This window comes from Anomaloglossus baeobatrachus, chromosome 4 (assembly GCF_048569485.1).
Source record: "Anomaloglossus baeobatrachus isolate aAnoBae1 chromosome 4, aAnoBae1.hap1, whole genome shotgun sequence".
Taxonomy (NCBI): domain Eukaryota; kingdom Metazoa; phylum Chordata; class Amphibia; order Anura; family Aromobatidae; genus Anomaloglossus; species Anomaloglossus baeobatrachus.
In genome coordinates, this window is record NC_134356.1 from 389,068,674 (window position 1) to 389,095,245 (window position 26,572).

Below are 26,572 nucleotides of genomic sequence, written 5' to 3' on the forward strand. Positions count from 1 at the left end.
TGAGTTTCATTGGCGATTTCATTCAAAACCTAAATCAATGTAGTATATTTCTCTGGATTCTTTTGCCGACAAGCAGTCAAATGATATACAGTATGAACAGGAGCAGACATATCATTGGTGCAACATGTGCAGCCACACAAGGGCCCAAGAAGTAAGGGGGCCCATTTTTACCTCCAAAGTTGGTGGAATTGTGCATTTTGATGAGTTATTGGACTGTAAAGGACCCATTTACTGTTTGTGCACAGGGCTCTTTTCCATCTGTGACCGTCTGTTTATATAAACATATAAAAAGGCCCATCAATTATAATGGGATTCATAGGTAGGACTCATGTTATTGTCTATGTGGCTGCTCACATATCTGATTTTTTTTTGTTGACTAAGGGTTACTTTGCACGCTGCGACATCGCTAGCCGATGATAGCGATGCCGCACGCGATAGTACCCGCCCCCGTCGCACATGCGATATCTTGTGATAGCTGCCGTAGCGAACATTATCGCTACGGCAGCTTCACACGCACTTACCTGCCCTGCGACGTCGCTCTGGCCGGTGACCCGCCTCCTTCCTAAGGGGGAGGGTCGTGCGGCATCACAGCGACGTCACACGGCAGGCGGCCAATAGAAGCAGAGGAGCGGAGATGAGCGGAACATAAACATTCCACCCACCTCCTTCCTTCCGCATAGCCGGTGGAGGCAGGTACGTAGAAGTTCCTCGCTCCTGCGGCTTCATACACAGCGATGTGTGCTGCCACAGGAACAAGGAACAACATCGTACCTGTCGCTGCAGCGAAATTCTGAAAATGACCGACACTACACAGATCACCAATTTGCGACAGTTTTGCGATCGTTTATCGGTGCATCTAGGCTTTACATGTTGCGACGTCGTTACTGGCGCCAGATGTGCGTCACTTTCGATTTGACTCCGATGACATCGCAGTAGCGATGTTGCAGCGTGCAAAGTACCCCTTAGTGTTCTTAAAAAAAAGAAGCTTTTGATCAGAGTCATTGATCACACTCTCTAATGTAATTGTAGCGCCCCTCATCACATACATACATCATCAGGTATGTACATCATCAGGGCGCTACAGGGAACTGCATCCTTACCCAGGCTGCAGGGCCTACCCCCCCATGGTTCCAAGTGCCCAGGAAACTGGTGTCACTCCCATCTGCACCATAAAACCCAATCACCTCACATCAGTCACTGCCAGACACACCAGGGGGGTTGGACTAGCTGGAAAATGGGCCAGCCACTTGGGGACTGGGCAGACTGAGAGGGGGGAGTGAAGAAGTGAGCTCCAGAGAGTGAGGAGCTGGGAGAGTTAGCTCCTGGGGAGCTAAGGGAAACTGATTGGGTTGCAAGCAGTGATTCCGGTCCAGAGGAGTCAGGAACCGGTTGCAGGGATGTTGGACAGGGGTGTGACGGAAATAGTTGGAGGACTGTCGGCACCAGAAGGGCCCAACAGAACTGACCGGTACTGAGCACGACGGGATATAGGACCCTAGGTCAGGAGCCAATTCAACATCCTGACAATTCACAAGAAAGGGAGAGGATCTTCAAGGACTTCAATAGACACTCAGAGATTGAGGGCATCAGCACAACGAGGGGGTCAGGGTGTTTCCAGACACAGCAACGCACTGAGGTCCCAAGTGCCAGCCCTTCAGAGCACGGCTACACTACACATAGTGACCAGGGCCCCCAACAGTTTCAAGCCACGGGGACCATCAACGGACAACAAATTGTGCATGGAGGCAGGCTCCGAATCACTAAGTGACACCGGTGGGACCGGGTACTTGGACAGGCTCCCGGCAGCGGCAGTTGTACTCAGAGACTTTGGTTTACCTACAGTGTGTGTGTGTCTCCTTTCTACACCTCATCCAACACCACGACTACCCGCAGTGAGTACCCTGGTTCTTGCACCCTGTCCTCCCAAAGTTACCACTCCCCTGTGCCCGGGGCCTTCCCTATCTGTGGAGGGACTGACACCTTGCTGCTTCATACCATCTTCCCCGGTCCTCCCTCCAGCAGCAACGGTACTCCGATTACCGCAACCCGCAGGTGGCATCACAAATTTCTCACCTGTAAAGAACCCCCTTTACGGATCAGAGTGTCCTCCAAGCCGGGTCCGGACCCCTCGAGCCACGACAATCCCGGATCCGAGCAGCCCGATTAACACCGGGGCGGCACATAATTCTATGAGACTGAAAAACTTGGATAGCATTCAGATGCCGTCCTTCCTGCATCCTAATGCTCTCCGATTTTCATGTTTACTTGAAAAACCTTTTTGTATGCATAAAAAAAATAGTGAAAGTGGACACACTGATTAAAGGGGTTCCCTGTGAACTGTGATTAAATAAATTTCTTTTTTAACAATGAACATTATTCTAAGTACCTTTATTTAGTAAAAAGGTATTTTTATGCATTGCACTCTGTCAGGATATTACAGATGGCAGCTTCAATCCAGCAATTTGCAGCCATTGTAGTACATGTGTGAAGCAGAGCGAGACAGACATTCCTCACTGTACTGCACTACCGGCTGCTTTACACGGTACGACCGATTGTGCAATTTCACAATCGATCATACCCGCCCCCGGCCTTTTTGCGCCACGGGCAAATCGCTGCCCGTGTCGCACAAAGTTAGTAACCCCCGTCACACATACTTACCTCTCGTGCGACCTCGCTGTGGGCGGCGAACGTCCACTTCCTGGAGTGGGAGGGACGTTCGGCGTCACAGCGACGTCACACGGCCGCCGGCCAATAGAAGCGGAGGGGCGGAGATGAGCGGGACGTAAACATCCCGCCCACCTCCTTCCTTCCGCGGGAGGCAGGTGAGCTGCTCATCGTTCCCGTGGTGTCACACGGAGCGGCGTGTGCTACCACGGAAACGATGGTCAACTAAATCAAACGATATTATGGAACCTAGCGAGCAGTACCCGACTCACGATTTGTGAGCGATACTGCGTCGCTAGGAGGTGTCACACAGGCCGGCATCGCCAGCGATGCCGGATGTGCGTCACAAAAACCGTGACCCTGACGATCTATCGCACGATAGATTGTCTGGTGTAAAGCAGCCTTAAGTCTGTCAGGCTGACTGAGAAGGATGTTCACTCTCAGTCAGCTTTAGAAAGGTGTTTATTGTCTTGTTTAATCCACTCCGCTCAGTTTCATGTCAGGTTGACTGAACATACAAATGCAGGTTCACGATGCCAGACAGGATGCTGCTCTGACCTGAAGTATGTCTCGAGCAGATGTTCTTTACGCAGCCTGTCCTACTGCATGTCCTCTAAAATCTGGGATGGGTCCACACTGATTGATGGCCATGGCCATCTTTAAACTCCTAACAGATTGCACAAGATAAAGCATACATTTTTGCTCAATAAGGGTATTTAGAAATAAAAATGTAATATATAAATGTGTATTTGTGGCGCCCCTTACCATGCTGGGACAGTGCTTCCAGGTAATTCCAAAAGGCCAAAATGAGGTGTGTACACACAGATACGTAGCAACCAGGTCTCCCACACCTTTAGGGCCGCTTTGCACGCTACGACATCGCTAAAGCGATGTCGTTGGGGTCACGGAATTTGCGACGCACATCCGGCCGCATTAGCGATGTCGTTGGGTGTGACACCTATGAGCCATTTTGAATCGTTGCAAAAAAGTTCAAAATCGCTAATCGGTGACATGGGGGTCCATTCCCAATTATCATTGCAGCTGCAGGTACGATGTTGTTCGTCGTTCCTGCGGCAGCACACATCGCTATGTGTGACACCACAGGAATGAGGAACCTCACCTTACCTGTGTCCTCTGGCAATGAGGAAGGAAGGAGATGGGCGGGATGTTACGTCCCGCTCATCTCCGCCCCTCCGCTTCTATTGGTCGGCCGCTTAGTGATGCTGCAGTAACGTCACTATGACGCCGAATGCACCTCCCCCTTGAGGGAGGGATTGTTCGGCAGTCACAGCGACGTCGCTGAACAGGTATGTGCGTGTGACGCTGCCGTAGCGATAATGTTCGCTACGGCAGCGATCACCACATATCGGCCTGTACGACGGGGGTGGGTGCTATCGCGCTCAACACCAGCAAATGCTAGCGATGTCACAGCGTGTAAAGCAGCCCTTAGAGGGGACCCTTGGGTAGCCTCTGAAGAGGCTAGCTTTCAATTCTCAGCAAGGGGTGCAGTGGAGGGGCTGGAAGCTAGGTTGCAGTGGCAGTAAGGAAGGAGGAGGAGCAAGCCAGTCTGGAGCAGTGTACAGAAGTTGCTGAAAGAAGCAGACATACAGCCACGCTAGTCAGACCCTGCAAGTGTGGTAGTTGTTAGCGGGGGAGTACAGTGACCAGAAAGTCAGTCTGAAAGACACCTGAAGAGAGGCAGTCGAGTATGGGGACTGCTGGTAACTACGCACACACAGGGAACAGGTCCCTAGAGCCAGACATCCATTTACTGATCTGCTAAACCTGCCGGTGAGGGGACTAGAGGTTCCTCACCAAAGATACAGAGTTCGAGCCTCAGCAGCAACAGGGGGACCCATAAGGAGATAGGGCCAGAAGCCATCTCACCTGGTCCACGCTGCCGGCAAATGGGCCAGAAAGGGGAGGAAAAGCAGTAGCGACTTCCCTGGATGAATCCCACGATACTGCAAGTCAGGGGTTATCCGAAACAAAATCAGTGCAAGGAAGGCGAGCTAATAGCTACCCTCAGAACGGCTTGCATGAGTTCCTGGTTCCACCTGGTATAATCTCAGCATCGCCCGGGTATCTCACCAACCATCAAAAAGTGAGTAAACAAGTTGAAAGACCCTTTGGACTGCGACTGAGTTATTCTGCGACCTGTTGTTCTACACACACACCCGAGCCCCTGGGGCCAGCCTCACTCTCGGGAGGCCACACCACCCGACTACAGGTCCCATCAGCCCCAGACGCTCGTTAAACTGCAACCCTGACCGCAAACCGAGAGTGGCGTCACGACTCAGATGTAAATAACCTGACATACCTGTTGCCAGCGGTAATCAAATGGAGCCCCTGTGACGTCCCAGAAGGTGGATCAACGTCCCTGAGGCGACCGCTACAGGTGGGCGACACATTTCATTTACTTATTTATTTATTTATTTAATAAAAATTCTTGGAGATCTTCTTTATACAATTCTGAAAATCTGATCCAAAACACTGATGAAAATTCATCAGAAAAGAAAAATCACTGATGTCTGGATGAGCCCCTAGATTGTCAGGCTTAAAGGGGTTGTCCACTACTAGGACAACCCCTCCCTTCTCATTCCCCATGTGTACTCCCATTAACTTCAAAAAGCTTAAACTCCTCTCCAATACTGGCGCCGTTCCAGTGGCGTTGGTGCTCACATTCCTGGGGTTCACGTGAGGTTTGACTTCACACAAGCCTTTTCCCCAATCACTATCGGCTTTTCTCTTCCCACCTTCAGACGTATGAGTTGTCAACAGGAAGTGAGAGCTGCAGCTGGGAACTCCCTTCCTGTTTAATACTCAAACGTTTGAAGGCGAAGAGAGAAGCCAGGAGTGATTGGGTACAGGGCTCGTCACAACCTCACAGGAGCCCCGGACACATGAGCGCTTGCACCGCTGGAATGGTGTTCCAGCAGCAGCATGGGAGGTGAGTATAAGCTCTTTTATATTAATTGAGCCAAACATGGGGAATGACTAGGCGTTGTCCTAATAGTAAACAACCTTTTAAAAGGGAACCTGTCATGTCCAGAAATGTTATTTTCCTGCATTTGTAGGGGTAATCTGCAGATAAATAGCCTTAAGCTGGTGTCACACATAGCGACAACGACAACGACGTCGCTGCTACGTCACCATTTTCTGTGACGTTGCAGCGACATCCCGTCGCTGTCGCTGTGTGTGACATCCAGCAACGACCTGGCCCCTGCTGTGAGGTCGCCGGTCGTTGCTGAATGTCCAGCTTCATTTTTTGGTCGTCACTCTCCCGCTGTGACACACACATCGCTGTATGTGACAGCGAGAGAGCGACGAAATGAAGCGAGCAGAGAGCAGGAGCCGGCGTCTGGCAGCTGCGGTAAGCTGTAACCAGCGTAAACATCGGGTAACCAAGGGAAGACCTTTCCCTGGTTACCCGATATTTACCTTCGTTACCAGCCTCCGCTCTTGCTGCCAGCGACGGCTCCTGCTCTGTGCACATGTGGCTGCAGTACGCATCGGGTAATTAACCCGATGTATACTGTAGCAAGGAGAGCAAGGAGCCAGCGCTAAGCAGTGCGCGCGGCTCCCTGCTCTCTGCACTGTGACATGTAGCTAGCTGCAGCACACATCGGGTTAATTAACCCGATGTGTACTGTACCTAGGAGAGCAAGGAGCCAGCGCTAAGCGCGGCTCCCTGCTCTCTGCACATGTAGCACAGCGACGTTATGATCGCTGCTTCTGCTGTGTTTGACAGCTAAGCAGCGATCATAACAGCGACTTACAAGGTCGCTGTTACGTCACCGAAAATGGTGACGTAACAGCGACGTCGTTGTCGCTGTCGCTTAGTGTGAACCCAGCTTTAGGCTATATTCCCACCATGAGCTTTTGGTGAGTTTTTGATGTTGCAGAATGTATGTCACCCATCCTGGTATATATATCCCTCATCCTGGTATATATATCCCCCATCTTGGTATGCATGTCCCCCATCCTTAACCTCTTTCTGGTACAAATGTTCCCTCATCCTGGTAAATATGTTCCCCCACCCTGGTATGTATGTCCCCATCCTACAGATAACGCATTAAAAAAATAAAAACATTCTTTTCAACTTCCTCTGCTCCCACGATGCACGGCGTCCTCTTTTGTGGCTGGCGCAGAGGACAGTAGCTAATATCGGTGTGCCTCTTATTGGGACACATGACATGCCAGGCAGGAAGACATCAGCTGACAGCCTCTGATTGACCGGCAGTATCTATTGCAGTGCAGGGACCTGATGAGTCATTGGGCTGCAATACACTTCAGCTGAATATGCATCCTTGGACACACATCCTGAAGTAGATGCTAGGATCAAACGATTTCCCTCTAGCATGGCCTGGTCACTGTCGCACCCTCTTTGACTGTGATTATTACGCCCCTGGTGAGCACTATTTACTTGTAGATTAACTCTATAACTGCAGGTGAATAGCTTTTCCAGACATGACAGATTCCCTTTAATAGAGTACAATACAAATCAATTTCAAATACAATTTTTCAGTTTATAGACAGTGTTTTAAACTGAGTTGCGGTCTACTTACTGCAGTCTTTTCCTTTGACTGGATCTGGCAATCCAACGCATTGTTTTTCTGAATTTGGTATAGCTACTCTCCACCTAGATCCAGTGCTTTCACATTCTGTGTATTCATAATGATAGTCCCCCTGAAAAATTCCAATATATACTGATTATAGCAGCACAGCATACTAACAAGCAAAGGGAAACGTCCAGTCAGTATATGGGCAAGTCCAATAAGTACACATAACATTACGAAAACATAAGCACGCCATTATTTATCATGTCCTTTTTTCTAACACATTGTATTTTACCACCAATATACAGTTTGGTGCGTAGTCTTGGGTACACTATAAAACATACCGTATCACTTTTATGTATATATCTTGGTTTATAACATATGTTCGTTGCCCCTTTTTGCAGCCTTTAAAAAAGCTGATTTGTTTTGAGAATAAGGCTTCTGTAGATCATTTGACTTGTTTTCTGGATAAAAAAGAAACATGAAATACGGATTTACATGTATAACAATGAAAATGAAATTGAGTTCAGCAGCAGCGATCCAATCTTTTTCTCTAATATGCGTAAAGTATAAACATGGTCATAACAAGAGGATATTTTCACGCCACGCACCAGCAAATACACTTGGCTGTGTTTTCAGTTGATGAGTAACTGTAGGAAATAAATGGCCAGCAGTTTACTGACTTGTTCCAAATGATTGAGCTACAGTCTCACTGTCTCTGAACGACTATACAATCAGCGGAAGCCAAAGCTGTGTCTGCAAATATCATAACAATGAAAAGGATCCAAAAGCTGCCACTAGTATCACACATGTCCAAAGATTGATGGAGAAAACGTAAAACGCCCGACTTCTAGGATGGCATTAAGGATAAATGGAAATCAGCCTCTTAGAATTAGGCCTAAGACACACGGCATGAAAATCGGAGCAAGTGGAATGCGATAAAACATTTCATTCCACTCGGACCAATATAAACCTATGTGTCGGCACACATGAGCTATTATTTTCTCAGCCCTAATCGGACCGAGAAAACAGTTGCAACATGCTGCGACTGTAATGCGAGACTCTGTCTCTCGCACCTATTCAAGTGTATGGGGCGAGAGAAAAATCGCACTGCACTCGCGGTACACCGGTGTACCGCAAGTGCAGGGCGAGAATGGCAATAGCCGGCAACGGAGGAGAGAGGGAGATAAATCCCTCCCCTCCGCAGCGCCGGCCCTGCCCTCCTCAGAGCCGGCCCTCCACTCCTCAGCTACGGCCCTCCCCTACTCAGCGCCTGCCCTCCCCTCCGCAGAGCCGGCCCGCCTCTCCTCAGAGCCTGCCCGCCCACCGCAGCTGTGGTCCGATTGCATGATCGGACCTCAGTCGCAGTGACACTCGTATGACACCTGGCTCCCGCTGTGCTGCCAGCGTGTGCCGAGTGTCATGCGAGGATCGCAGTAGTCCCCCGTCTGGCCCCGGCCTTAGGACAACAGTCTGACCCCATTTGGGATAACATCCAGTGCTTCCAATAAATGATGCCATCATTCTTATAGATTCTGACATATCTCTCTAATTTGGTGTGTGACCATACAGGTATACTGTATCTCTTACACTGTTCCCATATTTACATGGGTAACTCTATGTTTCTCTTACAGAACAAAATCACTGATTTGTCACATTTATGCATGGCTTTTTCTATAGGATATTATAAACTCTACTTACATTGGTAATTCACATTAAATGCCTTCCTAGAAATCTTGCAGATCAATGCAAACCAATAATCTATGGGGGTGTCGCCCCAACAGGCTGAAATATATCTGATGGCAAAATATCTACATTCTCTATAGCAGGGGCGGGCAATTAATTGAGAGACCGTGACTGGTGAGGAGGGTCGAATCTACAAGTAAAAATTAATTCTGCTCAATATTAAAATTTACATATTAATTAAAATTATTATTTTATATTAATTGTACCACCTAATATTCAGCAGATTTAAGTATGATGACATCCCTCTATATACAATATGAGTCCACTCAGCCCCCTATATAAAGCATGAGTCACCACATAGTCTCCTATACAGTGTGTCCACCCATATCCTGTCCACCGCTATTAACTTGAGAATGGTGACAGCTATAGGCATAGAAGTGGTGTCTCGGTATAGTAAAGTAGCCATGCGTTACGCAATGAAACTATCTATAGTGCCACATTGTGGAAAACAACGGAGTTAGCATTTTTATTTCAAAAACGAAACGAGATAGAGAAAAAAAGTGAATTACAAAGTTGTAGGGCATCATCAATTCAATACGAATCGACACCTTGCACACAGAAATGCTATGATTAGAACGTGTAAAACTCACAAGACTGCGGACGTGAAGCGATACCTCATGGAGACCTTCCTACAAGTCATTGGGAATGGTGGCTGTGTGGAGTGGCCTCCACACTCACTTAACCCCATTGGACGTCTTTCTGTGATGTCACATCAAACAGCAGGTGTATGCGACCCCTCCACCAACATTGCAGGACCTACGACGACGTATCACAGATGCTTGTGCAAACGTGTCACCTACCATATTGCACAACATGCAGCAAGATACAGTATGCTGTCCAGAGTCCAGATGTGCATTGCAGCTGACAGTAGCCATTTTGAGCATCAAAGTTAAATGTGTGACCAGCATTCAATGTTTTGGGGGGGGGGCATAGGTTTCATATTATAGCATTTCTGTGTGCAAGGTGTCAATTCATATTGAATTGTTGATGCCCTGCAACTTTGTAATTCACTTTTTTCTCTATCTCGTTCCGTTTTTGTGATAAAAATGCTAACTCCGTTGTTTTCCACCAGGTGGCGCTATAGGTGGATTCATTGCGTAGAACACGGCTACTTTACTATACCTAGACACCACTTCTATGCCTATAGCTGCCGCCGTTCTCAAGTTAATGGTGGTGGACAAGATATGGGTGGACACGCTGTACATAGCATGAGCCCCCACATAGCTCCCTATATACAGGATGAGCCCTAACGCAGCCCCTATAAAAGTATGAGCCCCCCACACAGCCTCTCTATATTTAGGGTGAGCCCTCATATAGTCCCCTATATATGCCATATGAGCCCATACACAACTCCTATATACAGTATGAGCCCCCTACATACAGTATCAGCCCACACATAGCCTCTTGATATATAGGGTGAGCCCTCACATAGCCCTCTATATACCGTATGAGCCCACACACAGTCCCCTGTATACAGTATGATCCCCATAGAGCCCCCTACATACAGTCTGAGCCCCCAAATAGCTCCTCTATACAGTATGAACCCTCACACAGCCTCTCTATATACTGGATGAGCCCCCACATAGCCCCTCTTTATACAGTGTGAGCCCCCACATAGCTCTTCTAAACAGTATGAACCCTCCCATAACCTGTCTACATACCGGGTGACAGGATGAGCCCCTAGATAGCCCCTCTGTATACAGTGTGATCTCCCACAAAACCCCTCTATATACAGTGTGAGTCCCCACATAGAATCTCTACACTGACAAACAAAATGGTAACAATGTTTCAATATTTTGAACTTTTGACTTTCACCATCCACTACAGCTTCGAAAATGAGACTACGATCATTTAATAGACAATCATCTTGGCTATCTCATACATTAATTTGACTTGCAACTATTTAGTATAAGATTAGGTATGCAGATTCTTGTCATGTCACTGCATTGTTAAGGTCCAGTCACACTAAGCAACTTACCAGCGATCCCAACAACGATAGGGATCGCTGGTAAGTTGCTAGGAGGTTGCTGGTGAGATGTCACACTGCGACGCTCCAGCGATCCCACCAGCAACCTGACCTGGCAGGGATCGCTGGAGCGTTGCTACACGAGTTGCTGGTGAGCTCACCAGCAACCAGTGACCAGCCCCCAGCGCCGCGTGGAAGATGCTGCGCTTGGTAACTAAGGTAAATATCGGGTAACCAACCCGATATTTACCTTGGTTACCAGCGCACGGAGCTACACGTGCAGAGAGCAGGGAGCAGCGCACACTGAGCGCTGGCTCCCTGCTCTCCTAGTTACAGCACACATCGGGTTAATTACCCGATGTGTGCTGCAGCTACATGTGCACAGAGCAGGGAGCAGCGCACAATGCTTAGCGCTGGTTCCCTGCTCTCCTAGCTACAGCACACATCGGGTTAATTAACCTGATGTGTCCTGCAGCTACATGTGCACAGAGCAGGAGCCGGCACTGACAGTGAGAGCGGCGGAGGCTGGTAACAAAGGTAAATATCGGGTAACCAAGGACAGGGCTTCTTGGTTACCCGATGTTTACTGTGGTTACCAGCCTCCGCAGAAGCCGGCTCCTGCTGCCTGCACATTTAGTTGTTGCTGTCACACACAGCGATCTGTGCTTCACAGCGGGATAGCAACAACTAAAAAATGGCCCAGGACATTCAGCAACAACCAACGACCTCACAGCAGGGGCCAGGTTGTTGCTGGATGTCACACACAGCAACATCGCTAGCAACGTCACAAAAGTTGTTCGTTAGCAGCGATGTTGCTAGCGATGTTGCTTAGTGTGACGGGGCCTTTACTGTTACAACTATTACTGGAAAGAAGGGTTAAACTAAATTGTTGATTAAAAAAAAGTAACGGTCTGATGATGTGATTTTCAATTGAAAACAGGAAAAAGGAGAAACAAAATGTAGGTGTGTACAAGTATTCCAATTTTATGGAAAGCATACTGACAGTGAAGTAAGTATTCAGGAAACTTGTTTCATCTCCAGGAAATAGATGAAAAGACACAGATCGCAGGTCCGTAGTCTGCTGGTACATGTAATCTGTACATATACTAACAGCCCATTGTGGCTTATTAGTCATGGATTATCAATGTACGTAATATGTTTTTTACTTTAATAGTAAATGTTTTATAGTTCCACATGTAAAAGGCAAATGGCATAATTCCTCGAGTAGAAAATGAAATCCTGCACAAAAAAAGTAAAATAATAAAGATGCATGCAATGTGAATTCAATACATATCAGCTAGGCAATTGGGTAGGTATCTGGGAAAATCAAGCCTAAGGCCATGTGCGCACTAGAAAATGACTTTTTCTTAAGAAAAATCCGTACTCTGTGAAAGAATCCCCCTCTTGTGGTAAAAAAAACGCACCCAAACCGCAACGAAATCCACAGGCAGTTTTGCTGCAGTTTGGTGCGGTTTTGCCGTGAATTTGCCACGTTTTTTGCGTTTTTTTGATTTTTACGACTATCTATGGCAAAAACCCCAGGTACTTGCAGAAAAGAAGTGACATGCACATTAAGTGTGTGCATAGCATTTTTTTATACCCATAGGTTTTGCTGGGGAATGACTGCAGAAATATTAGACACATTTTCTGCAGCAAATCCATGGCAATCTGCGGTAAAATCCGCGGTAAATCTCCAGCGTGCGCACATAGCCTAACAGGTTTGTGGCTGTTTACAAATGGAACAATATGTCCATGATTTCACTGCAACCAGAGATCTACCAAAGATTTATCTCTGTGTGTGACGGGGCCTTAACACTTGTGACTGCAGACTCTCGAGTATAATACAAACCGTTAACGCCATGTTCCCAAATAAGTATAAACGCAATGTTTTTTTCCATTTGTTTATTTATTTGGGCAGAAAGTCGATTGTATTTAACAGTTTAAGCAAAGTGGATATGATTTCATGAAAACTAAATTAAGACACTAATGTATTTACTTGTAGAATTAGCATTAAAAGGAATCTGTCTACAGGTTTTTGCTGTGTAATCTGAAGACAACAAGATATAGAGGCTGACACACAGAATTCAACGATGTGTCATTTATTACCCTGCTATACTGTTGTTAATTTATGGTGAAGGTTTTATCAGTTGGGATTATCATTACCATACTAGTCTGACCACACCACCTTCCGCCTCTGATTAACAACTCACTGTTTATAGACTTTCTACATAGAGAGCGTAGTGTGGGCGGGTCAACTGTCTGAGTTCTGCCACATGTTAAATCTAAAATCTCTGATTGTGTCACAACTAGAGATGAGCGAGCACTACCATGTTCAGGTGCTAGATTCTCGAAACGAGCAGGACGGACACTCGGACGGGCTTGACTTGAGTAACAAGTATAATGGAAATCAATGGGAAACGCAAGCTTTTTTCCATAAGATCTTCTGAAAAAATGTGCGACTTTCCCAATGACTTCCATTATACTCTTTACTCAAGTCGAGCCCGTCCGATCGTCCGACCTGCTCGTATCGGACATGGTAGTGCTCACTCATCACTAATTACAACTGCTGCACACAGTAAACTAAATGATTCATTGTTGGATTTAGAGTCTCTTTGCCTACATCATGCTGTTCTCATATGAGGTACAGTGCTGGCCAAAAGTATTGGCACCCATGCAATTCTGTCAGAGAATACTCAGTTTCTTCCTGAAAATGATTGCAATCACAAATTCTTTGGTATTATTATCTTCATTTAATTTGTCTTCAATGACAAAAAAAAAAATTGTCATAAAGCCAAATTGGATATAATTCCCCACCAAACATAAAAAAGGGGGTGGACAAAAGTATTGGGACTGTTTGAAAAATCATGTGATGCTTCTATAATTTGTGTAATTAACAGCACCTGTAACTTACCTGTGGCACCTAACAGGTGTTGGCAATAACTAAATCACACTTGCAGCCAGTTGACATGGATTAAAGTTGACTCAACCTCTGTCCTGTGTCCTTGTCTGTACCACATTGAGCATGGAGAAAAGAAAGAAGAACAAAGAACTGTCTGAGGACTTGACAATCCAAATTGTGAGGAAGCATGAGCAATCTCAAGGTTACAAGTCCATCTCCAAAGACCTGAAAGTTCCTGTGTCTACGGTGCGCAGTGACATCAAGAAGTTTAAAGGCCATGGCACTGTGGCTAGCCTCCCTATATGTGGAAGGAAAAGAAAAATTGACGAGAGATTTCAACGCAAGATTGTGCGGAGGGTGGATAAAGAACCTCGACTAACATCCAAACAAGTTGAAGCTGCCCTGCAGTCCGAGGGTACAACAGTGTCAACCTGTACTATCCGTCGGCATCTGAATGAAAAGGGACTGTATGGTAGGATACCCAGGATGACCCCACTTCTTACCCCGCGCTTGCTTTGTTTTTATTTCCCGAGTTGCCTGACCGTGATCATTAGCCGGAGTTCCCAGATAACTCCAGCCCCGGGTCTGGCACCCAGGTAGTTTTGAAACCATGCGGATCTGGACTTTTACAGTCCGGGTCTGCCCATAACTAATCATAAGAAATCTGCACCTCTGAGTTTAAAAATGCCACATTACACTCCCAGCAAAGTGAGTGGGATTTATAGAAATCTCCTGCCCACTGTGCTTCTTTTTACACAGTGTACATTGACCTGTGGTGCATGTTTAATATCCGCAACATGTCAGTTTCTCTTTGCATTACATATGGGAAATCCACAGGTAAAAACACACATGCATTATTTAGTGCATTTCTGCTGCAGAAACGTCCCACAAATGCATCTAATCCACACATTACTGTATTTCTAAAGGTTTATCAGATCAAATACCAGGAAGTATCGAAAGCAAAGCAGCTTAATTTAAACAAAAACAGATAAACACTAAAACTGCAGAAACGCGATAAAAATGTATGCTAAAAAAAGACACTAAAAATGCCATGAAAAAACGCAAGAATCTAATTTATATAATACACCGTGAGCAGAATTATTAGGCAAATGAGTATTTTGATCACATGATACTTTTTATACATGTTGTCCTACTCCAAGCAGTATAGGCTTGAGAGCCAACTACAAATTAAGTAAATCAGGTGATGTGCATCTCTGTAATGAGGAGGGGTGTGGTGTAAAGACATCAACACCCTATATAAGGTGTGCTTAATTATTAGGCAACTTCCTTTCCTTTGGCAAAATGGGTCAGAAGAGAGATTTGACGGGCTCTGAAAAGTCCAAAATTGTGAGATGTCTTGCAGAGGGATGCAGCAGTCTTGAAATTGCCAAACTTTTGAAGCATGATCACCGAACAATCAAGTGTTTCATGGCAAATAGCCAACAGGGTCGCAAGAAGCGTGTTGGGCAAAAAAGGCGCAAATTAACAGCCCATGAATTGAGGAAAATCAAGCGTGAAGCTGCCAGGATGCCATTTGCCACCAGTTTAGCCATATTTCAGAGCTGCAACGTTACTGAAGTATCAAAATGCACAAGGTGTGCCATACTCAGGGACATGGCCAAGGTAAGGAAGGCTGAAAAACGACCACCTTTGAACAAGAAACATAACATAAAATGTCAAGACTGGGCCAAGAAATATCTTAAGAATGATTTTTCAAAGGTTTTATGTTGAGAGTGACTCTTGATGGGCCAGATGGATGGGTCAGAGGCTGAATCAGTAAAGGGCAGAGAGCTCCACTCCGACTCCAGCAAGGTGGAGGTGGGGTACTGGTATGGGCTGGTATCATCAAAGATGAACTTGTGGGACCTTTTTGGGTTGAGGATGGAGTGAAGCTCTACTCCCAGACCTACTGCCAGTTTCTGAAAAACAACTTCTTCAAGCAGTGGTCCAGGAAGAAGTCAGTATCGTTCAAGAAAAACATGATTTTCATGCAGGACAATGCTCCATCACTACTCCACAGTGTGCCTGGCCACTATACGTCTAAAAGATGAAAAAATAATGACATGGCCCCCTTGTTCACCTGATCTAAACCCCATAGAAAACCTGTGGTCCCTCATAAAATGTGAGATCTACAGGGAGGGAAAACAGTACACCTCTCGAAACAGTGTCTGGGAGACTCTGGAGGCTGCTGCACGCAATGTTGATCGTAGACAGATCAAGCAACTGACATAATCTATGGATGGTAGGCTGTTGAGTGTCATCATAAAGAAAGGTGGCTATATTGGTCACTAATTTTTTGGGATTTGTTTTTTGCATGTCAGAAATGTTTATTTCTAAATTTTATGCAGTCATATTGGTTTACCTGGTGAAAATAAAAAAGTGAGATGGGAACATATTTGGTTTTTATTAAGTTGCCTAATAATTCTGCACAGTAATAGTTACCTGAAAAAAAACAGATATCCTCCTAAAATAGCCAAATCTAAAAAAAAACCAGTCCAACTTCCAAAAATATTAAGCTTTGATATTTATGAGTCTTTTGGGTTGATTGAGATCACAGTTGTTGATCAATAATAAAAAAAAATCATCTAAAATACAACTTGCCTAATGATTCTGCACACAGTGTATAAGCAGAAATACTACAGAAAAATACATTTCTGTTATTATTTTCACCACTATTGTAATATAAATCATAGGGCATCTCTCTGGCCGCTCTAGACTACTCCTCCTTCTACCTAAAGGCCCTGTTACACGCTACGATTTATCTGACGATATGTCGGCGGGGTCACAGTTTCCGTGACACACATCCGGCATCGTTAGCGACGTCGTTGCATGTGACACCTACGTGCGACTCCAAACAATCGCAAATAGGGTGAAAATCGTTGATAGCTAACACGTCGTTCATTTTCAAAATATTGTTCGTCGTTTGGATCGCAGCAGACATATTGGTACGTTTGACACCCTGGAAACGGCGAACAACATCAAAACGACTGCCTTGGTCAAACAATATATCGCTGAACGATTTTGTGTCGCTTGTGCGATCGTTACGTGTGACTGCTAATAAACAACCTATGTGCGATCTCGGCAAATTGTTTCAACGATCTGGGCGTGTGACATCACTAATGAGATCGTCAGATAAATCGTAAAAATTTGGCTTAAAGGCAAAAAATGAAAAATCATAAAATTCAAACAATTTTTACTTTTTAATGCCTGAAAACTGTTGGAAAATACTTGATGAATCCCTTTTTGGAAGCTCTGAGACAGAGAAACCTATAGTCAGTAGATGGAGCGAATGTCAATATAAGTTCTAAAGCAAACTAATGGGAATGTGTGCACATATTAGCAGATAAGTCGTCTATTTGTGGGGTTTGGTGTTTGAATAGAAGGGTGTAACAAGACATCAGTCAGGCTTATGTAGCTGTAGTGATAAGGAGGCTAGCCAAACACATGCACACACAGCTGTTACTCACCAGGCATTGCCCATGCCCCCCCCAGCATGTGGAAATGGCCAACACTATATACAAACATTACATGCCCCACAATTTATGTGACACTATATCCATTCATTCATTCCAGTGTAGTAAGGTCTAACTATAGGACCGCTACAAGTGATTCTCATAGACTGTCTCTACCTACTAAATAATAAAAGCAGTTTTCTGTACAGCCCTTTAAAGCAAGTTAGAAGATGGAAGTTTTATTCTTTATCAGCAGATACAATGTCACGTCAGCACCAAAACGTCCTGACACATGCGGCTAATGCTTATCACTGCATGTACAAAGCTGTATCATACAGGAATACTGTCAGTTGCTATTAATTCTCTGAGTGGTAAATTATTACATGTTTACTAGTGAATATAATAGTGACTAAAGTGGTAAAGAAGCAGTATCATTACCAGGTGTAAATAGTACAACACAATATCTGAGATGGTTGTGTACACAGCCTCGTCTTGTCACATCCCACCTTGCCATGCAGCTCTACATAGTGTATGTGAGTCTAGAGAAGCTCTTTACCTTGGAATGTCACCATCCATTCATGGTATGGACATGCAGAAGAACAAACACTTATCACTTCTGAAAAAAGAAGCAGCCTTATGACAGCATGTGGCTAAATGAGGGCAATATGTTGTACGCTTAAAGACATGTATGCAGAATATGCTCCTCTGTATATTACATTTACACTGTCACCATGCATACTTTTCTCACCAGTTGTCCATTGTTTGGTGTGTGATTACAAATGATCCAAATATGGTGGAATGCTAAATGGAACTTTTTATCCTTTAGAAGTATGCTAACATTACATGTGGGATAGTGGATCTATATACACAGGTCATGTATCCACACACTGATTTCTCCATGATTAAAAAAAAATATGTTAAGCCATATCCATGATATCAGTTTCAGTTGCTCTTCTACTGTTATCTAATGTGTATGGCCAGATTATGTTTTAACTATTTTTAGCCCATAGATTCAGTAATATATAAAATGTCCTCCTTCTCTCAGCAGGTCCACTGCTACTCTAGTCTTTATTGATTGGCTGCAGCAGTGACTTCAGCTTGAAGGTGCTGCAGCCAATCAATGAGATCAGCCACTCAGGCAGTGTAGATGGCATGAGCCACTGAGCTCAGTGATTGGCTGCAGCACTGTTGACAGGATGTCACTACTACAGCCAATCAATAAAGACCCAAACAATGCTGGATAGGCATTGCTGCACCCATGGATGGTAAGTAAAGCCTAGTTTGATATTTTATACATCATTGAGTCTGCAGAGTAATAATAGTTGAAAGAGGACAACCCCATGAAGCAAAAGCTAGTATTGTCTGACTTACAAGGTTTTCAGACACCTCCACACATTGGATGTTTTTTCAATTATGGAGTACTAATTACAGGTAAAGACAAGGGATAATTACCCCTTCACGCCATTACTAATAGTAGAGTTTTCTTTAAAAGATAAAAAAAACAGTTCACGGTTGTCACTGTCTAATTGCCAACATAATAGTCTACTTGGTTTAAGTGAGACTACAGGGAGGCACCTGTCTGTTGTACACAGAATTCCGCCAGATAAATTGCCTAAAGGGGGCTTTACATGCAACAACATCGCTAACGAGATGTCATTGGGCTCACAGAATTCGTGACGCACATCCGGCCTTGTTAGCGACGTCGTTGCGTGTGACACTTACAAGCGACCGCTAACGATGTAAAATACTCACCAAATCGTTGATTGTTGACACATCGTCCATTTCCCAAATGTCGTTGCGGTTTCAGGACACAGGTTGTTCGTCGTTCCTGAGGCAGCACACATTGCTACGTGTGACACCCCAGTAACGACGAACAGCACCGTACCTGCGTTCTCCGGCAATGAGGTGGGCGTGTCTTTCCTGCAGCTGCTCTCCGGCCCTCCACTTCTATTGGCCGCCTGCCGTGTGACGTCGCTGTGACGCCGCACGAACCGCCCCCTTAGAAAAGAGGCTGTTCGCCGGCCACAGCGACGTCGCTAGGAAGGTAAGTCCGTGTGACGGGCATTAGCGATATTGTGCGCCACGCGCAGCGATTTGTCCGTGATGCACAAACGACGGGGGCGAGTGCTTTCACAAGCGACATTGCTAGCGATGTCGCTGCGTGTAAAGCAGCCTTAAGAGAGAAGACTTCTTGCATTACCCACCCTACAAACCAAGTCTGCTTCATTTAATACCTATTAGTCTTTGCCCCTTAGGTCCTTTAGCACAACCACATTTCGTGGTCTGAGTACAGAACTGGCCGTGGGTCTCGTGACCCAAACTCAAAATCCTCATATATTTATCATTGAGGCTGTTACATTCGGGTCAAGAGACCCATTGGAGTGCGAAACATAAAATGTGTGAACAGGCATTATGCTCATATTTGTAGACAGTTTTACATTCTGGGAAATAATCTATTGTTTACATGGAAAAGTTTTCTTAGCTTGCGAGCAATGAGGAGAATTTCTGAAATATAATATTAAAGAAAAATAAGCCGACAATCGACCAAATGCTGATTCCTAATCATTAGCCCATGTAAACATGGCACTGAAAGAGGAAAAGATAGATGACTGGATTATGTGGCCATATAAGGCTATGTTCACACTTCCGTTGTTTTGCATCAGTCACAATCAGTTGTGTGACTGATGCAACGGATGTGTTGCAGATAGTGGCACAACTGATGTGACCAATGCTGCAAAAAAATTGATTTTTTTTTTTACTGTTTAATCGGCGGCTGGCTTTTGTAAACGATCAGCTGATCGTTCCTACCGCTGGAACTGAATTTACAGTCCATCATGGTTTTTTACTGTGCGCATGCTCACAGTAAAAAAACGATCCGCTGCACACAAAAAAACGTTACATGCTGCATTCCTACCGCCAATAAATGACTGATCCATCACAATCTGTCGCTAATAGACGTCTATGGGGAAAAACAGATTCCTGCAAAATATTTTACAGGATACCGTAATTCCTTAAGGCGACGGATTGTGACTGATGTAAAACAATGGAAGTGTGAACTAAGGCTAGTTTCACACTTGCGTTGGACGGGATTCATAGCATTGCGTTGTGTGACGCATGCAACGGATGCGTTGTGTGACGCATGCAACGGATGCGTTGCATATAGTGGCACAACGGATGCTACGGATCGTACAAAATAACGCAATCCGTTATAGGTTTTTTTCCTTGACTTTACACATCTGGGCATGCGCAGTTGTGTAAAGACGGATGCGTTAACGGAATCCGTCAAAATGACGGATTCTAACGGAATCCGCCACCATAGGCGTCCATTATAAAAACAACGGACGCCGACGGAATCCTGCAGGTTGCGGTTTTTTGACACTCCGCCAAGTGTAGAAAAACGCTACATGCAGCGTTCCATCCGCCCGACGGTCACTGACAGTCAGCGTCAAAACAACTGATGCGCCGTGGGGCAGATGCAATGCAAGACCATCCGTTGCTATCCGTAGCTAATAGAAGTCTATGAGGAATATAACGGTTTCCTGCAACGGTTACCGTAATTCCTCAAGGCTGCGGACAGCAACGGAAGCCGTCCAACGCAAGTGTGAAAGTACCCTTAGCCTAAATCATAGTTGCTGGGAGCACATATTCCCATGTGAACAGTCGACAAAACACATGCTGTATGGGGCCGGAACTATCGCTTAAACAATCTTTAGCTATGGTTTTTCTATAGCCAAAACCTGCTCTTTTGGCAATAAAAACTCTACGTTCAAAACATACATTTTGTTGCGTTTTTGCTGATTTGCTGCTGTTATTGGTGAATTTTTGCAGCATTTTTTGCTGTGGAATACATTTGTGACTTGTGTACAGTACATATTTAATAAAGTTAGTTTTAGTCACCAAAAACGCAGCAAAAAAACTTGGAAAACCTGTATGCTGCAGTTTATTTGCACTTTCTCATTGCTTTCTATGGGTAAAAAAATGTTGCAAATATGCTGACAGAATTGACAAGCTGCAGGTTTCAAAAACATTGCAGTTCTCAAATTCAGTCGTGTGTGCATGAGATTTCTGAAATCTCATAGCTTTTGCTGGTGCTGTAAAACACACTTTCTGTTTGCATTAAAAAAAATGCAACAAAAATACTGCGTGTGAACATAGTGTAGCACCCGTGCGGTACCAGGTGCCACAAATGTAACCCGTGGAAATCCAAACCCCGGAATATCCGTGCCAGAGCAAACACACCAGCAACTTCAGGCCACACACACAACCTCAACACCAACCTGGGAGACTGCCTAGTAACAGGTAAAAGGGGAGGGCATACCTCCCAACCGTCCCGGATACAGCGGGACTGTACCGGATTTCAGCGGGTGTCCCGGTGTCACGATCGTGAGGCTTTTTGTCCCGCCCGTGGCTCCGTCCACCCGCTCTCTCCCCATCTGACTTTCTCTCCCTCCTAATGCACATGAGCAGAGCAGAGCCGAGCGCTGCTTCACTGCTTGGCTCTGTGCTGCTGCTGTTATGGGTGGGCGGCAGCAGCACTCTGGCTGCCGGCACTTTAAATCTGCAGCTCAGCGTGCACTCACTGCTCGCTGCTGGGCTGTTTGTGTACGGAAGTGCATCTGTGGGCGGAGCTACCGAGCAACATGCTGAGCTCTGTCCACAGATAAAGAGACTGCAGGAAGAGCAGCTGAACACCAAGGAACGCTGTATGTGACCCCCCCACCTACCCAGAGCTATATGCCCCAACCCCCTCCTCACCAGAGCTATGTGCCTCCAGTCACCCCCCTCACCACATCTGTATGGCCCCCTCACCAAATTTGTATACCCCCCCACCAGATCTATATGCCCCCCAGCACACCCCAGCTCTGTATGCCTCCAGCCCCCTCCCACCAGATATGTATGCCCCAGCAGCCCTCACCTCACCAGAGCTATATGCCTCCAGCCACCCCCCTCACCAGATTTGTATGTCCCCCAGCCCCCACACCAGATTTGTATACCCCTCAGCCACCCCACCAGATCTATATACGGCTAGTTTCACACTTGCGTTCAGCGCATTCCGTCACTATGGAGAATAGCGCAGTCCGTTAACGGACAGCATTATTCTCCATAGAGTTGTATGGATGACGCACTGTAACGCAAGTGTCTGCATTGCATCCGCTGGACGACGCAGCGGCGTTATTTTGACGCTGCGTCTAGCGGATTGAACGCAGCATGTAACGTTTTTTGGAGCGTTAAAATAGTGCACCATGACGGATTCCTTTGGAATCCGCCACGGTGTCTAATGATTGTCTATGGTGGCGGTTTCCGCCGCTATGCGCTAAGCGGCGGAATCCGCTGACGGATTTCGTCACGTTCTACTGCACATGCTCAGCATGTCCAGCAGAACGATCGAAATCGTTTAAAATCACTCCTGGTCTCTGTCCCCCCTCTCCCTCCTCTCTCCCTCCTCTCTCCCCTCCTCTCTCATACTCACCGATCCCCGGCGCGGCGCTGCACGGCATTCACACTGCTCCGGCGGCTTTTCCTCTTTTGAAAAAGCCGGCCGCCCATTATTCAATCTCGTATTCCCTGCTTTCCCCGCCCACCGGCGCCTATGATTTGTTGCAGCCAGACCCGCCCCCACGCTGACTGACAGCTGTCTCACTGCAACCAATCACAGTCGCCGGTGGGCATGTCTATATCGTGCAGTACAATAAATAAATAATTAATTAAAAAAAAACGGCGTGCGGTCCCCCCCAATTTTAATACCAGCCAGATAAAGCCATACGGCTGAAGGCTGGTATTCTCAGGATGGGGAGCCCCACATTATGGAGAGCCCCCCAGCCTAACAATATCAGCCAGCAGCCGCCCAGAATAGTCGCATCCATTAGATGCGACAGTTCTGAGACTGTACCCGGCTCTTCCCGATATGCCCTGGTGCGTTGGCAAATCGGGGTAATAAGGAGTTATTGGCAGCCCATAGCTGCCAATAAGTCCTAGATTAATCATGTCAGGCGTCTCCCCGAGATACCCTCCATGATTAATCTGTAAGTTAAAGAAAATAAACACACACACCCGAAAAAATCCTTTATTTGGAATAAAAGACAAAAAAAACACACACTCTTTTACCACTTTCTTAAAATCCCCAAATACCCCTCCAGGTCCGACGTAATCCAGAGGTCCCGCAACACATCCAGCTCTGCTACATGAAGCTGACAGGAGTGGCAGTAGAACACCGCCGCTCCTGTGAGCTCCACGCAGCAACTGAAGTGAATGGCGCTGTCAGCGGGGACGTCACTGAGGTAATGCCGGTGTGTGTGTGCGGTGATGATGGGTGCGGTAGTGTCGGGATGTGTGCAGGAATGATGAGGGCTGTAGTGTCGGGATGTGTGCGGGGATGTCGGGCTGTTTGCGGGGATGCCGGGCTGTGTGCGGTGATGTGTGCGGGGATGTCGGGCTGTGTGCGGGGATGTCGGGCTGTGTGCGGGGATACCGGGCTGTGTGCGGTGATGTGTGCGGTGATGTCGGGATGTGTGCGGGGATGTCGGGCTGTGTGCGGTGATGTGTGCGGGGATGTCGGGCTGTGTGCGGTGATGTCGGGCTGTGTGCGGTGATGTGTGCGGGGATGTCGGGCTGTGTGCGGGGATGTCGGGCTGTGTGCGGGGATGTCGGGCTGTGTGCGGTGATGTCAGGATGTGTGCGGGGATGTCGGGCTGTGTGTGGTGATGTGTGCGGGGATGTCGGGCTGTGTGCGGGGATGTCGGGCTGTGTGCGGGGATGTGTGCGGGGATGTCGGGCTGTGTGCGGGGATGTCGGGCTGTGTGCGGGGGTGTGTGCGGGGATGTCGGGCTGTGTGCGGGGATGTCGGGCTGTGTGTGGGGATGTCGGGCTGTGTGCGGGGATGTCGGGCTGTGTGCGGGGATGTCGGGCTGTGTGCGGGGATGTCGGGCTGTGTGCGGGGATGTCGGGCTGTGTGCGGGGATGTCGGGCTGTGTGCGGGGATGTCGGGCTGTGTGCGGGGATGTCGGGCTGTGTGCGGGGATGTCGGGCTGTGTGCGGGGATGATGGGTGCTCTCTCTCTCGTCCCAAAGAAAACTTAACGCAATGCGTTATTTCACTGGAATCCGTGGCCTTTATTATCACACTTTTTGCAAGGCATCCGTCACATGCGTTACACAACGCAATGTGACGGATGCCATTCAACGCAAGTGTGAAACTAGCCTACCACCCAGCACTCCCCAGCTCTGTATGCCTCCAGCCCCCTCCCACCAGATATGTATCCCAGCCCCCCTTCACCAGATATGTATGCCCCAGCAGCCCTCTCCTCACCAGAGCTATATGCCTCCAGCCACCCCCCCTCACCAGCTCTGTGTCCCCCCAGCCCCAACACCAGATTTGTAGGCCCCCAGCCCCCCCATCGGAGCTGTATGTGCCCCCAGAGCTGTATAAGCCCCAATACCAGAGCTATATGCCCCTTAGTAATATCTATGCTACCAGTAATTTGGTTTTTTTCTAGTCTTGAGGCTGCAATTCACATGCTTGTAATGTTGCATGTTTATTGAACATTTGTCACAGCTCAGTTTTTTGGGTTGTTTTTTTTTTTTTGTCTGTTATCTTGCCTTAATGCAAGTTGGGGGTGCAGCCCTCCTGATACTGAGGCTGAACAATCACCTGCTTCTCACTTTTTGCTGTGTATTTAATCTGGGACCCAGCTAACCACTTTACCATCCATATTGAAGTTTTGACATGACACTAGTAAGGTACAGAATATGTTTTTAACTTTAGTAGGTTAGGGACTGTCTCAGATGGGTACACCGTGACGAGGTGAGACAGCTTCTTACCTTTTTGCAAAAATGTATATACTAAGTACCCTGTTTATTAAGCACTTGCAATTTATTTATTTATAGTCAGGGTATTTTTTCTACAATTTTCTCCTTGGTTTTTTTCTAGTCTTGAGGCTGCAATTCACATGCTTGTAATGTTGCATGTTTATTGAACATTTGTCACAGCTCAGTTTTTTGGGTTGTTTTTTTTTTTTTTTTGTCTGTTATCTTGCTTTAACCCTTTCACGACCGGCCGATTTTTCGCTTTCCGTTTTTTTTTTTCGCCATTCTTTTTCTGAGAGACGTAACTTTTTTATTTTTCAGTCAATATGGTCATGTGAGGGCTCATTTTTTGCGGAACGAGCTGTACTTTTAAATGAAACCATCAGTTTTACCATATTGTGTACTAGAAAATGGCAAAAAAATTCCAAATGCTGAAAAATTGCAAAAAAAGTGCGATAGCACTATGGTTTTTGAGATATTTTATTCACTGTGTTCACTATATGGTAAAACTGATGTGTGGGTGTGATGCCTCAGGTCAGTGCGAGTTCGTAGACACCAAACATGTATAGGTTTACTTTTATATAAGGGGTTAAAAAAAAATCGGAAGTTTGTCCGAAAAAAGTGGCGCACGTTTTACGCCATATTCCGTGACCCGTAGCGTTCTCATTTTTCGGGATCTTAGGCTCAATGACGGCTTATTTTTTGCGTCTCGAGCTGACGTTTTTAACGGTACCATTTTTGCGCAGATGCTACGTTTTGATCGCCTCTTATTGCATTTTGCGCAAAAGTTGTGGCGACAAAAAAACGTCGTTTTGGCGTTTGGAATTTTTTTGCCGCTACGCCGTTTACTGATCAGATTAATTGATTTTATATTTTGATAGATCGGGCGTTTCTGAACGCGGCGATACCAAATGTGTGTATATTTTTTATTTTTTTAACCCTTTAATTTTCAATGGGGCGAATGGGGGGTGATTTGAACTTTTAGGTTTTTTTGTTTTTTTTTAATTTTTTAAAACTTATTTTTTTACTTTTTTTTTTTATTTTACTAGTCCCCCTAGGGGGCTATTGCGATCAGCAATCCGATCGCTCTGCAGTATCTGCTGATCACAGCTGGAAGGCTGTAAACAGCAGATACGCTGTCTTTCTCTTTTGCTGTGCCCCGGGCACAGCGAAAGTGAAACCAATTCATGTGTAGTACAGGAGTCATCACATGACCCTGTACTACCATGACAACTATCGGGAGTCACGTGATCGCGTCACGTGACTTCCGGTTTCGGCGGTAAGTAAAAACTTTACCGCGATTGCGCTTATAATGGCGCTGTCATGTATTGACAGCGCCATATAAGGGGTTAATCGGCACGAGCAGATAACGATTCTGCTCGTGCCTAGCAGGCACACATCTCAGCTGTGAAAATCAGCTGAGATGTGTGCCGATCGCAGCATGCTGCCGCCGGAGGACCGCGGGCAGTAACATTATGTCATTT

At 46.2% G+C, this 26,572-nt stretch overlaps 1 protein-coding gene across 2 annotated transcripts in view; it reads right to left on the minus strand.

Annotated features, from left to right (window-relative positions):
• ELAPOR2 (endosome-lysosome associated apoptosis and autophagy regulator family member 2) overlaps nt 1-26,572 on the minus strand; it is a 236,079-nt gene that overhangs the window by 136,038 nt on the left and 73,469 nt on the right. For both annotated transcript variants that reach the window (XM_075345231.1, XM_075345232.1), the window contains exon 2: nt 7,233-7,353. In XM_075345231.1, coding sequence (XP_075201346.1) covers nt 7,233-7,353 — 121 coding nt within the window. The remainder of the gene's footprint in view (nt 1-7,232; nt 7,354-26,572) is intronic.